The sequence below is a fragment of the Nicotiana tabacum genome, chromosome 19 (genome assembly GCF_000715075.1).
Source record: "Nicotiana tabacum cultivar K326 chromosome 19, ASM71507v2, whole genome shotgun sequence".
NCBI classification, from domain to species: Eukaryota; Viridiplantae; Streptophyta; class Magnoliopsida; order Solanales; family Solanaceae; genus Nicotiana; species Nicotiana tabacum.
Window position 1 is genome coordinate 107052780 of NC_134098.1, and position 13624 is coordinate 107066403.

The 13624-nt window shown below is 36.9% G+C and overlaps 1 protein-coding gene across 2 annotated transcripts; it reads left to right on the forward strand.

The window, feature by feature from the left end:
* Nucleotides 1-372: 372 nt before the first annotated feature.
* On the forward strand, nt 373-12049 carry LOC107759179 (uncharacterized). Of its 2 annotated transcripts, none has more exons than XM_016577055.2 (9): nt 373-1386; nt 2384-2572; nt 4933-5025; nt 5189-5371; nt 5463-5565; nt 5665-5850; nt 6491-8937; nt 9524-10119; nt 11485-12049. In XM_016577055.2, the coding sequence occupies exons 1-9, from the start codon at nt 1159-1161 to the stop codon at nt 11492-11494; spliced, it is 4035 nt and encodes a 1344-aa protein (XP_016432541.2). In that variant the 5' UTR covers nt 373-1158; the 3' UTR covers nt 11495-12049. The 2 variants fall into 2 exon arrangements, with proteins under 2 accessions (XP_016432541.2, XP_016432542.2); XM_016577056.2 differs by having other exon boundaries at nt 434-1386; nt 9527-10119.
* Nucleotides 12050-13624: the final 1575 nt, after the last annotated feature.

The following is a 13624-nucleotide window of genomic DNA, read 5'->3' on the forward strand; positions in this document are numbered from 1 at the left end:
TGTATTATTATTAATAAGATACCAAAAGAGAGAAGATTCACTAGATTCAAATTGTGAAATATTATTCAAATTAAAAGATAATAAATTAATAAAATTCAATTCTGCCCCCCATACCTCATTTTGTTAAAAATATTTGCGAAAAGCACTAATATTGTTTCATTAAGTCACGATATTAAAATTTCATGTGTTAAGTTCTTTCAAGCGGAAACTTATTAGAGGGTTTTAATTATACTAATAAATATATTTTGTGATTTTTAAAATATCAAATTCCATCATCGAAAACTTATGTGATTTTTAAAATAATCAAATTCCATCATTTGCCAAAAGTTTACAGACCCATCCCTTTCATTTGATCATTAGAATTAGAACATCACCAAATAATAGAGAAGAAGGATAAAAAGGGGCCAAAAAGGAATAACAAAAAAGAAAAGAAAAACAAATCTCTCTTCCTCCTTTCCCCAATATTTTTCTACGAGGCCAACATCCTCAAACTCAAAGCGTCAAAACCAATTCCTCTCTCTTTCCTGAATTCCAATTTTCTCTCACACACAGACACACACTTTAATCTGTGCTTCCTATTCTCACACACACACCTCTCTACGCTTCCCTTTCTCCTTTCCAGAAAAACACATTTGCCTTTTTTTCCTATTTTCTTTCCTTTTCTATTTTTTATTTTGGGAATGAAAAATTCCATCTTTATCTGTTAGAAAATCAAGAGAAGTTGTGGATTCGTCATTTTTGTTGTATTTCAGGGCTTATTTGATTTTCTCTTTTAGGGTTTCCTTTTCCAGTTTAATCCCTTGATCAATTATTCCTATCAGACCTCCTCTTTAGGGTTCTTTTTGTTTTAATTTTTTTTTTTTAAATTTGGGGAAAAGGTGGGGGTTTTTGGATTGATATATAGGAGTATATAAAAAACTATCAAGTGCTATTGACACCCTTTTTGGTAATTTATGGTTTGTGCAATTCAAGAATTGGCCTTGGCTTTTATTAATATATTAACCATATTGTTGAACTGCTTTCTTGGGGGTTTTATTTGTAATTCAGATTTAGCTTTTGTATGAGATACTTGATAAAGGGGTTGCTAGTTTAGCTTTGTGGGGAGAAAAGGTTGGATTTTCATTGAACAATTTGTAGTGAGGTTAAACAAGTAGTTGTATGGGAGAACATGAGGAATGGGCAGAGCCAAGTGGGCTATTGCCGAATGGGCTAGTGCCCGATGCAGGACCCGTGATCGGAGTCCTTGACTCTGAGAGATGGTCAAAGGCTGAGGAAAGGACTGCTGAGCTCATTGCCTGCATTCAGCCTAACCAACCATCCGAGGAGCGCAGAAATGCTGTTGCTGATTACGTTCAGCGTCTCATCATGAAATGTTTCCCATGTCAGGTTGTCTTGAATTTTGGTTACATTGCAATTTTGTTGGATTTATCTGTTGTTATGTTATGTGACATTTTGCTACTTCTCTGTGATATGAGTTACTTACTACCTCTATGAAGGAGGACCAATGAGTTTTCTTGTTCTAAATGCATTAGGAACTTTAGTTTGCATTGTAAACTTCTAAAATGATGTACATCTTATTGAAATTAGTGATCTTTATTCTGCATTCTGGAGCTCATTATTGAATATGAAACGGCAGATTAAGTTGGCTATTTGGTTAAAAGTTTGGATTTTCTTGTGGGAGTTCTTGGAGGGAGGGAGCCGAGGGTCTATTGGAAACAACCTCTCTATCCCAGGTAGGGGTAAGGTCTGCGTACACACTACCTTTCCCAAACCCCACTAGTGGTATTATACTGGGTTATTGTTGTTGTTGTTGTTGTTGTAGGTAATATTACTATGAAGTGCAGATTTCTATTTTTCTTTTATTTACAGAAGTAAAGGGAGCGGATTAGATACAAAGGTTGGATAGAAATAGTTGGCGATATTATGAAGGCTAATGAGTTCTGAAGTGGGAAAATGGAAGAGAATGTAGAGTGTGGGTATGTGGTGGAGGTGGGTGAAGAGAGGACAAGGTGGACTGGTGATGTTCTTTGGTGGTTCTAACTATTGCCTCGCAATCAATCTTTCCTAAAAGAGTGGAGTCGTCGTTCTCATACACACATAGCATTTGATATGTCAATAAACTTTGTTCTATGTCAGATACCAGTAAAGATAATGAATTTACTGGGTGAAATGAGTCTTCAAGCATGACTTCTACATTTTACTATTTTTTTTTTTTCCGGTTGTAAGTCTTCCTTCACAATGGAAGTGGTTACTTGGAGTTGCCATATAGGACTTTGTTCTATTTGCTCATCTGAACACAAAAAAGTTCCAGCCTTGTTTATGTTTTGTCTCATTTTTTGGCGTTTTGCTTGTAAATTTCTTTTAACCGCTTCAGATTTTCCAGGTTTTTACATTCGGCTCAGTACCCTTGAAGACTTATCTTCCTGACGGGGACATTGATTTAACTGCCTTCAGTAATAACCAAAGTTTAAAAGATACATGGGCTCATCAGGTTCGTGATATGCTAGAGAAAGAGGAGAAAAATGAAAATGCTGAATTTCATGTCAAGGAGGTTCAGTACATTCAGGCAGAAGTAAGTCCTCGCCATAAACCCCTTTTCTTTGAGATTTGCATGCACATATTCTTAATCCTCTGCGTTGATGCCTGTTAGAGAGAGTAGGTAGTTTTCTGGCTAGCTTTCTTTAGGAGATAATTGGAATTCGGCAACTTTTGACTTCTGATAGGATGGAGAATGTTTTAGGAGTATCTTTTAATTATAAGGAGTACTGTTCGGGTATTTTTTTAATTCAGAAAACTAGATGGTGCCATGAGTATCTTTTGTTGGTTATAGTTGGGACTTGAATTTCACTTGTCCCTTGTTTTTGGGATTCTAATCTAGGATGGTATAAAGTTATGGAGCTTCCCTGCTGACTATATTTTGATATTTGCTGTTGAATTTCAAAAACAAATTAAAATTTGCTTTTGTGACTATTTTTTGGATCAATCTTTTGAAACTTTTCTTTCCTTTTGGCTTTTCAGAGAATTTCTTTCCTTTTCATTTGGATGCAAGAAAACATGCACTGTCTAGTTTCTTATTTTATGGTTTACGCAATGGTTCTGTCTTGTGGTTATGGTCACTTTAGCCGAAGATTTCTCTGTGCAACTATCAAAACTTTGGTTCTTCTTTGATAATTTTGTAATGAAAAATTGTGTTACCATATCTATTTGAGATTACTTACCATCTGCTGATTTGATTTTTTAATTAATATGGAAGGAACTATCTTGCCTTATAAAAAAATAGAAGGAACTATTCCTATGAAAATATGTGACACTCATTTGATCCCTTTTTTAAAGTTGCAAAAGTAATGAAACATTTCTCTCATATTTACTTGAGACAAATCCTAATTAGCATTAAAGGAGCATCTCATACAAACATTAAAAGTATGATTGTATTTCACTCTAGTTGTCAGAGCAGAATTATAGTATTCTAAAAATTGTGTCAATGCTATATTAAGTTTCTTTCTTAATGCTTTTATACGAAGATATCATAGAATCAAGTGTTTAACATTTGGTCTCGTACGTGTAGATGATTTATGACTCTTTGGGATTATGTGTTTCAACTTTCAAGAGTAATTTATTTATGAGATTGCATGCCAGTAAAAAAACTAAATTGACTTCTGTCTGATATTTCATGTTTGTTAAGCATCACAAGAAGTTCTGCAAAATCATCAGTTTCAAGTGTTCTTCCCAATGCTCCTATTTATTGATTGAAGGAATGTTGCATCTGGCATTTAATATACATTTTTTCCCCTTAGTCTACCTTCTTCGGATATTTAATTGGAGTTATATTGGTATCATCATATATTCTGTTTGCATTTTTCATTCCCCACACTAAGAGCCCGTTTGGACATAAGAAATTTTTCCCTTTTTTTCGAAATCAGCGTTTGTTCATGAAATTTTCAATTTTCACTTGAAGATGCATTTTGGAAATTTTCGAAAATTTGAAAAACTCCAAAAAGCTGTTTTTCAAAATTTTCACTCAAATCACTCACAAAACTTAAAAAACAACCCAAAATTATATTCATGTCAAAATACAACTCTAAATTTCAAATACCATTTTCACTTGAAAAAAATTTTCCCCCTATTTTGGAATCTTACAATTCTTATGTCCAAACGCCCACTAAGTATATTGAAGAACTTAGGGAATTTCATCATGTATATAGTTTTACGTCTATAGTTGGATTTGTTGTAATGCTCCTTCCCGAGGTCGCTAACTGTAATACTTTTTATGCCTTCTTAATAGTATTGCCCTTGCTTTTAGGAATGATTACAATTGATTTCACAACAGTGTAATTTTTTTAGTGCTTAGACACAGACATTTTTCTCTCCCCTTGTTCTGTCCGACTATCAATCAGGAACTGAGAAATGGGTGTATAAGTTCTCCATAGAAAACCTCTTTGGTCTTTTTCTGCAGTTACTTGACCCTTCCGGTGTGGATCTTATCAATCAGATGTAGTGATACCTATGTTATTATCGGAGCTCATGAAGCTACATATAGAATATTTTAAGACTTATCTAGTTGGAGTATGTTCATTGCATAGACTTTTCGCAAGTTGTGAGGAATATCCTCCAGTTCCACTATTATCTGGGACCAAGGATGGGCTCTAAGAGATTATAGTGTTGAGTGGAGTTGGGAGATAAAGGAAATGTTATTTAAGTTTGTAGCTAATATATCTGTTTCAGAAAAAAAGGAAAGAAAGAAAGCTAATACTTCAAGATGAATAATCATTCATCTTTCTCTACTTGGATAGCGTAATAAGGATAGTAGATGCTAATGGTGCTTACTTGGTTATGTAGTTGAATTTTCTGTAGTTACTCTTTATTTGCACCAGTGCCTTGGTGATTCTGTTGTCAATGAATCCCTCTCATTGTTCTCTTTTTTTCTGACTGCAGGTGAAGTTAATAAAATGTTTAGTTGAAAATATCGTGGTTGACATATCTTTCAATCAGCTAGGGGGTCTATGTACCCTTTGCTTCCTGGAGGAGGTGTGTAGTTTCTTATGCTATTACAAAATCTGCTGTTTGATGATACAACCATAGATTTTACATGCTGTGCTAAGTACTTATCCTAAAATGGAACTAGTGGAGAAATAAAGAGTTCTGAGTAAAGGAGCATGAACTCTTTACTGTACTTGTTTGTTATTTGTAGGTTGATCACCTGATAAACCAGAATCATTTATTCAAGCGCAGCATTATCTTGATTAAGGCATGGTGTTATTATGAGAGCCGTATACTGGGTGCTCATCACGGTCTCATTTCAACTTATGCCTTGGAAACCTTAGTTCTTTACATATTTCATGTGTTCAACAATTCCTTTTCTGGGCCACTTGAGGTGACTAACTTTTGACTGATGTTTATTTTTTCCTCTTTATTTTTTTACGGGTTTTATTTCTTGTTCTTTAATGTTTACAATTCATACTCAGGTCCTTTTCCGCTTCTTGGAGTTCTTCAGCAACTTTGATTGGGACAACTTTTGTGTTAGTTTATGGGGTCCTGTGGCTATTAGTTCACTTCCTGATGTCGCTGGTAATGCACATGTGTAGGGTCATTTAGTATTTTTGATTTCCTGTAGTTTTGCTTGAGTTAATTTGATGGCTTAATTTTGTTGTGGGCGTCGTGTTACAGCGGAACCTCCTCGCAAAGATGGTGGAGAATTGCTTCTCAGCAAATTGTTTCTTGATGCCTGTAGCTCCGTGTATGCTGTTTTTCCTGGTGGGCAGGAAAACCAAGGGCAACCTTTTGTCTCTAAACATTTTAATGTGATTGATCCTTTACGAGTAAACAACAACCTTGGTCGTAGTGTGAGTAAAGGTACTTGAAATTTGGATATTCTTGTTCACTAATTATGTCAATATAGGCTCTGATGTCATCTTTTTAATTAACTTCTGTTCACTCTTGGCCATACTTACGGGGTTCTTTGAACATGAGCTTTCACTTACATTTAGTTGCAGTTCTTAATATTTTCCGTAATTTCTTTACTTCTCTGACGGTAGATTTAATTATATATTTTGAAGGTTCTGACGTTTAATTTCTGCCACCACTGATGAGTGAGGGATAACCTAGAGGAGAACATTCTCCACCTACAACCTTGAGGTTGGGGGTTTCAGTCACCTAGGGTGCAAAATGGGGAAGGGCTGGTGACTCCTCGGCAGGTGGGTTTTGGAGGGGTGGGTTTAACCATATCAGCAAAAAGGGTCTGCCACCACTGCTTTTTACATGATGTGTGTTGGTGTCCTAGAAGAACAGAAAGTAATTCAATTGTTTAGTATCTTAAGTTAAAATTTCTTTGACTAGCAAAAGTCTGAGTGAGGGAAATTCATAAGGCACAGCCTTGAATGACAACTGCTTAATAGAAAATAACTGCATGGTTTTAGATCATTTCCTAGATATGGCGTGTTCTTTACATCATTTCTTCTTGGTACTTCATTTCGGCTGATTATAATTCTGGCAGGTAACTTTTATAGGATACGGAGTGCGTTTGCATTTGGTGCCAAAAGGCTGGCAAGATTGCTGGACTGCCCAAAAGAAAATCTAATATATGAAGTAAATCAGTTTTTTATGAATACTTGGGACAGGCATGGCAGTGGCCAAAGGCCTGATGCCCCAGAGGCTGAATTGTCACGCGTAAGATTGTCAACACTAGATGACGTACCGGAGTCTCAGAATTTTAGGGTCAAACCCAGTGGAAAAAAGGTGAGTAAGGTGGAGGGAGCCAATCCACGGAATGCTTCTTCTCAATATATTAACCATTCTTCTGGAACCTTCTCTAGAACAAATGATTTTTCTGTGTCCTCTTATACTGAAAACCGAAAGGGCCACAGCAATTTGAGCAACTCAAGGGTTTCTGATCAATTGCAGAAGGAAACCGCTACCTCTCAGGTTTCACATACTGACAAAATTCAGAGAGATTCAAAATCTGATCAAATACTGAATGATATACAGGGTAGGTTTGTTTTTGCCAGAACGCGGTCTAGTCCTGAGCTTACAGACACCTATGGTGATAGTAACAATCAAGAAAGGCATGGAAGAGCTCCAGAGACTGCAAAAATGCAACCCACTCCGATGAGGCAGGACAGCAGTTATAAGAGGAGGAATCAAGGATCTGAAAATGTTGCAGGTCAGAGCGGTCGAACTCTAAATGATAACACGCCATCTGTCGGACACATTCCATCCCTCCAGAGTCATGATCTTGGGACCGAATCCAACGGTGGATCAAATAGCTTTCACCGAGAATCAGGCATCGATGTTCTGAATGAAGAGCTCTCGTCGACTGGTGGGGGGACACAGGGGATGCATCAGGAAGAGCAAGATCTTGTGAATATGATGGCATCTACTTCAATCCATGGATTTAATGGTCAAGTTCATTTTCCTTTTAATTGGGCTTCAGCTCAGTTACCTTTTCCTATCTCTCCCTCATTTCTGACGTCTATGGGCTATAATCAACGAAATATGCCAGGAGTTCCCACTAATTATCCGTTTATGGATCCTGCATTTTCGAACATGCAATTTCCGCATGGGTTGATTTCACCCCATTTCAACCAGTACTTCCCAGGCCTCGGGTTGAATCCAACTTCTGAAGATCCAATTGACCGCAATAATGAAAATTTTAGCTCTATGGAGATGAACTCAGGCGAGGCAGAAAATGATTTCTGGCAAGAGCCAGATGCTGGCTCCAGTGTTGGATTTGACCCAGAAAATGGAAATTACGAAACACTTCAATCTGATCTTAAGCAACAATCTATACATTCAGGTTTTAACTTTGTTCCTTCATCTTGGGTTAGTGGCTCTGGTAACTCTCTGGGAGCTCAGCAGAAGTATATGAAGGAAAAACATGGGCCAATTAGGGAAGAACATTCTGATAATATTCTTCAGGATAGCAGAGCGAATGACATTTATGCTGAAGAAAGGATGGCAAGTTCCAGGTTCTCGTCCAGTGCTCATAGTAGTTCAATGAGAAGTAAAACCTCTTCTGAGAGTTCTTGGGATGGGTCATCCGCTAAAAGCACAAAGTCAACAAGGGAAAGGTGGGGAAAGAAAGCAGCTGCCACAGAGCCAGCTACTGGTTATGGAAAAGGTAAAATGATGTCTGACCATGTGTCAGATCAAGCTGAGGAGGATGATCAGGATTGGAATTCTGTGTCAAATGTGGGTACTGAAATGGCTGAGAGAAGTCAAGGACCTCAATCTGTTATTTCCATGCACCTTGCAAGGCATGTGCCTGAACATGAAGTTGCTCAGACAAGTGGATCAGACCCAATGATACCCATCGCACCAATGCTTATTGGGCCTGGTTCTCGGCAAAGAATGGGTGATAATTCTGGGGTTATTGCATTTTATCCCACTGGGCCACCAGTTCCATTTCTCACTATGCTTCCAATATATAATATTCCACCTGAGGCAGGAACTCCTGATTCTTCAACAAGCCATTTAGGAGAAGAATGCCTAGATCATAGTGATTCAGGTCAGAACTTTGATACATCTGAGGGACTTGACCGCTCTGAAGATTTAACTCCATCCAGCTCTTTTAGGGGCCCCACTTCTATGGAGGGGCCTGGTGAACACAAGTCCGATATACTTAACAGTGACTTTGCTAGTCATTTTCAAAATTTGCAATATGGAAGGTTTTGCCAAAACCCTAGACATCCTGGACCACTTGTTTACCCTTCTCCAGTAATGGTACCCCCTGTATATTTACAAGGTCGTTTCCCGTGGGATGGTCCTGGAAGACCTCATTCAGCCAACATGAACCTCTTTACTCAGTTGATGAGCTATGGTCCTCGCATATTGCCCGTTGCACCACTTCAGTCTGTTTCTAACAGACCTCCTAATATGTTTCAACGGTATGTTGATGAGATACCAAGATTCCGTAGCGGGACTGGGACGTACCTGCCAAATCCTGTAAGTAGTATCAAAGCTGTACATTATTAAATTTTATATCTATATCTCTTTTTATCTCTCTTTAATAGATAGTATTAGGTGGATATTGTAGAGAAATATGTGCATCTTTTGTTTCCAAAAAAAAATATTCTTGCACATCTCTCTTCTTGTTTCTTAACTAATCGTCCTGTTCTCATCGTGCTGACTGTGATTTATAGATTTATTAATGCAATCCGATGTTTTCATTCTGTCCTTTTCACATAAATGTTCAAGCATTAGGATAAAAAATGGTTGCTCAGATGCCTCTTTTATTAGTGGTAGACAACATTATCCTTGTAACTTGTTCCACGAGAGATGTTTGTGAAAAGTAGAATCACTATTCTGCTTTGTTTTTCCATGCTTTTGAATTGATGCTGAGGATGGTTACAGTGAGACATTACCTATATTATGTCCATGAAGCTCACATAATCATCTTGCCTATCTTTCCATTACGGAAGCTTGATTTTGTGTAAAACTCTTCTATTCTGTACACAAGATCTTTTTGATTGAGACGTGGTACTATCATTTCAAGTGGATATTTTACCTTTGCAATTTGATGTCGCTTCAGAAGGTGTCAGCTAGGGATCGGCACTCATCTAGTACAAGAAGGGGCAATTACAGCTACGAGAGAAACGATAACCATGTGGACAGAGAGGGGAATTGGAATATGAATTCAAAATCTCGTGCTGCTGGGCGCAATTACAACCGCAGCCAATCTGAGAAATCAAACTCAAGAGTGGATCGGTTGGCATCCAGTGATAGCCGGGCAGACAGATCTTGGAGCTCACATAGACATGACTCCATTCCTTCTTATCTGTCCCAAAATGGTCCATTGCGTGGAAACTCAAGCCACGGTGGCCCTCCTAATGCAGCATACGGCATGTATCCTTTAACAGCAATGAACCCAAGTGGAGGGACTTCAAATGGACCTGGTGGATCCCCTTTTGTAATGCTGTATCCATTTGACGACAACGCCAGTTATGGTTCACATGGAGAACAGCTTGAGTTTGGGTCTCTGGGTCCAGTAGGATTTTCAGGTGTAAATGAACAACCTCAGCCAGGTGAGGTAAGTCGACAACGGGGAGCATTCGAGGAACAGAGATTTCATGCAGTTTCTGGGCAACGCTCTTCTCCAGATCAGCCATCTTCACCTCATCATCAAAGGTAATATTTATGTTCACTTTCAGGGGAATTTTCGAAATCATTACTCTGGTGCATTTGTTCAATTTGCAGTTGTGAAACTGAGCTGGTGTTGCAGTCTAGTCTCTAATTGTCATATCACTCTCTTGAAGAGTCTAACTTAGATCCTTTCCACTTGGGAACTTTTTTCAAAGTCCTGAAATGAAACATAATCTGAATAAATCCTGTTTTGGGGGGTGGGGGTGGGGGTGGAGTACTTTGTACTGGAGCATGTGAGAAGTATTAAGTAGAGTTTTCTGAATAGATTATTCGGAAAAGGGCCTAAAGTGCCCCTGAAGTATTGAGTTTGGTACAATTATGTCCTTCCACCTTTTCAGATAAAAATGCACCTACCGTTTAACTTTTGGCTCAGCCATGCCCCTATTTCTAACAGTTTTTATTTTTTAATTCCACGTGTAATATTTTTGTTGACTGAACTTAAAGACCAGCCCTAATACACTAACCCACCCGTAACCCGCCCCCCTTTAGTTCGTTTTAACCCAAAGAACCATTTCTTTAAAGACGCAACTACTTCTTCTTCTTCCTCTTTTCATTAGGGTTCTTCAAATTCTCCCTCTCCCATCTCCTACCTCCCAACTTTGTATCTTCTTCTGAAATTTATATTAATAACTATTCTTCCTTTAGCTTCAAATGTCTGAATCTTCTTCTGCTTCTTCTCTTGACCAAGGTGATTCCCGTGCATGTTATTGTGGATTAATTGCCAACCATTTTACTGTTACGACACCTATAAATGGTGGTCGTAGATTCTACAAATGTTGTTGTTCTGAGAAGAATGGTGGTTGTTATTGGGAATGGCGCGATGAACAATTTCCACCTCATGTGTCAATGTTTATCCATAATCAAAAAATTTCATTTGATGCCCTTCGTCAAGAAAGGAACAAGTTGAAGCAGACTGTGGCTGATATGGTTCGTAGCAAAGCTGCAGATTTGAACAAAGTATCTGCCTTGGAGGAGAAAGGTTCCAATTTGGAGGAGAAAGGTTCCAATTAAAGGGGGGCGGGTCGATAACGGGTGGGTTAGTGTATGAGGGCTGGTCTTTTAAGTTCAGCCAATAAAAATATTACACGTGGATTAAAAAAAAAAAATTTTAAAAAATAAAAGATTGTTAAAAATAAGGGCATGACTGAGCCAAAAGTTAAACGGTAAGTGCATTTTTATTTGAAAAGGTGGAAGGAGGGCATTATTGTACCAAATTCGATACTTCGGGGCCACTTTAGGCCCTTTTCCGTAGATTATTTCATATTATGGCTGTATCTATCATTCACTGCCAATTTCTTTTTTCTTTTCGATGACGGCAATTTCTAACTTGTCAATTCATATTCTGAACAGGAGGATTTAAGTACTTTGCCAGATAAGTGGCTGGAAGAAATTATCGTTTATCGGTACAATATGAAGCTGGAAGAAGATAGTGATTCGTTGATGGAAGAAACAATGGTGAGGGACTGGCACGTTACCAGTCAATCACATCCTCACTTTAGTTTTGCAATGAAAGACCGGACCTTGAGAAGTTACTCATCAGATTTTGCTAAAAAGTGGTCACATCTGGTCCTTCAGTTCCTAGTTTTGTATGTTAGCTCTGGGATCTTTGTTTAGCTGCAGCAACCCTCTTCAAAGACATATAAAGTGGTTGGATGGAGAAGAGATATAGGTTTGGTTCTGTTCTTGTAGAGATTAGCATATTGTAATCTCATTGAAGTAGAAATTCTTCCAAGAATTTAGAATTTTTAAACTTGCTATGGCAGTGTTACCATTAAAAAAATTCATTTTCAACAGAATGTAGTAGGATTTTGTCGAAAAAATGAACTTGTACTAGCTTCAGCTTACGCAGAATATTTACAGTGTAGTGCTGTGACTGAATTGTGATGATCACAAAGAATTTAGAATCCTTTACAAACATGATGCATCATCTGCTGTGCTACTACTCAAGGCGCTTCTGCATCAGTAAGTTTTCTTTTAATTCATGCAATGGCGGAGGGATCATGTATCATATTATTTCTTTTAGAAAGCACGCATCTAGCGTCAATGAAGCTCGAATATACCACGGGAAACTCGGGTTTAAATTCCAGCAGAGGCAAAGCTTTGCTAAAGTTACCACCGAGGGGCCAAGCAACTAATGCAGTTTCGTATTAGAATTGTGGAAGACCAAATCATTGTCTTATAAACTATTTTCTAAATCACAGCGACTGAATATATATTAGAAATAAATACTAAGATAACTACAACTTTTAATACTTTGTTAAATCAAAATACATAAGTGAATTTTATTAGGAATATTATTAAAACGCAAGGCAGCTTAATTTTCATTTCACATTAGAGGACTCAATTGCTTATAACAGGAAGGGATAAATTTTGGAGGTTATTGCTGTGTTTTTATCCCTCCCAAAATTGAAAAGAACTTTGAACTCTCAAAAAGATTGATAAATAATTCATATATAAGGAACATGATTTCATCTGTTAAAGTTTAACCACCGTTTCTCGGTGAAGATTTTATTTTTACTCGTTATTTAAAGCTAGGTATTATGTGCATAATTCAAAACAGAAATATAAGAAGTGATTAGTCCATATTAAAAGTGCAATTTGCTCTCTTTTTATCCACGTTGATTCATTTTTTTGTCATGCCTTCATTGAAATCATTCAATATTCTATATATTATGTTGGTGTTCTTTTTTGTGTGATGTTTCTCGGTTTCATTAGTTATATATATTTATTATATTATGTTGGTGTTCTTTTTTGTGTGATGTTTCTCGGTTTCATTAGTTATATATATTTATATGTCAAGAATTTGTAATCAGTTTTATATTATTACCGTATAATAATGAGACTTAGAATTTGACACGTTTTTTTATTAAGAAGTAACAACCCTGTTAATGTCCAACCAACTTAACAAGATTCCTATTTATTTTATCCAATAAATGTTCGTATTCATATGTCAATTACGCATCAAACTTATTGCCTTACTAGTGAATCCACCCCCGCGAGCGCGGATTATTAGATTTTACGAATGCCAAAATTTATAAAATTTCTTTTGTCTTAAATTCAAATATTTCAAGTTTTAACCAATTATAGTATCCACACACAGCTTTATATATTTTCCATAATTTTTCATTCACTTAGAGTTTTTAGTCTTCCAAAAATACTTGATTTTTGTATAATCTATATAATTGAAACAATACTTTTATTTTCGTTAAAAGAAATTAAAGAAGGAAAAGAATTTCAAGAAAAACTTTTTCTGTGCATATGTTTAACAAATTTAAGACATGGTTAGTTCTTTGCACTATTAGGTGCATATAAATATCTAATTATATGAATCGGTTATGTAATTTTTGTTTTTTATTTCCATCCCCCCCCCCTTTAAACCATTTTATCTTTAACTTTTTCTTTTCCCCCCTTTCCCCCTTTCTTACTTCTCTAACCGTTCACTTTCTTTAAAAAATGTCGAATCTCTTTTTCTTTCTTCAACTTTCTAATA

Bases quoted from the DNA above. Each gene is read 5' to 3' on its own strand.
- LOC107759179 (XM_016577055.2), top strand. From the start codon at position 1,159: ATGGGAGAACATGAGGAATGGGCAGAGCCAAGTGGGCTATTGCCGAAT. The intron at 1,387-2,383 runs GTTGTCTTGAAT...CAGATTTTCCAG, and splicing joins TGAAATGTTTCCCATGTCAG to GTTTTTACATTCGGCTCAGT. The intron at 5,566-5,664 runs GTAATGCACATG...GTCGTGTTACAG, and splicing joins TTCACTTCCTGATGTCGCTG to CGGAACCTCCTCGCAAAGAT.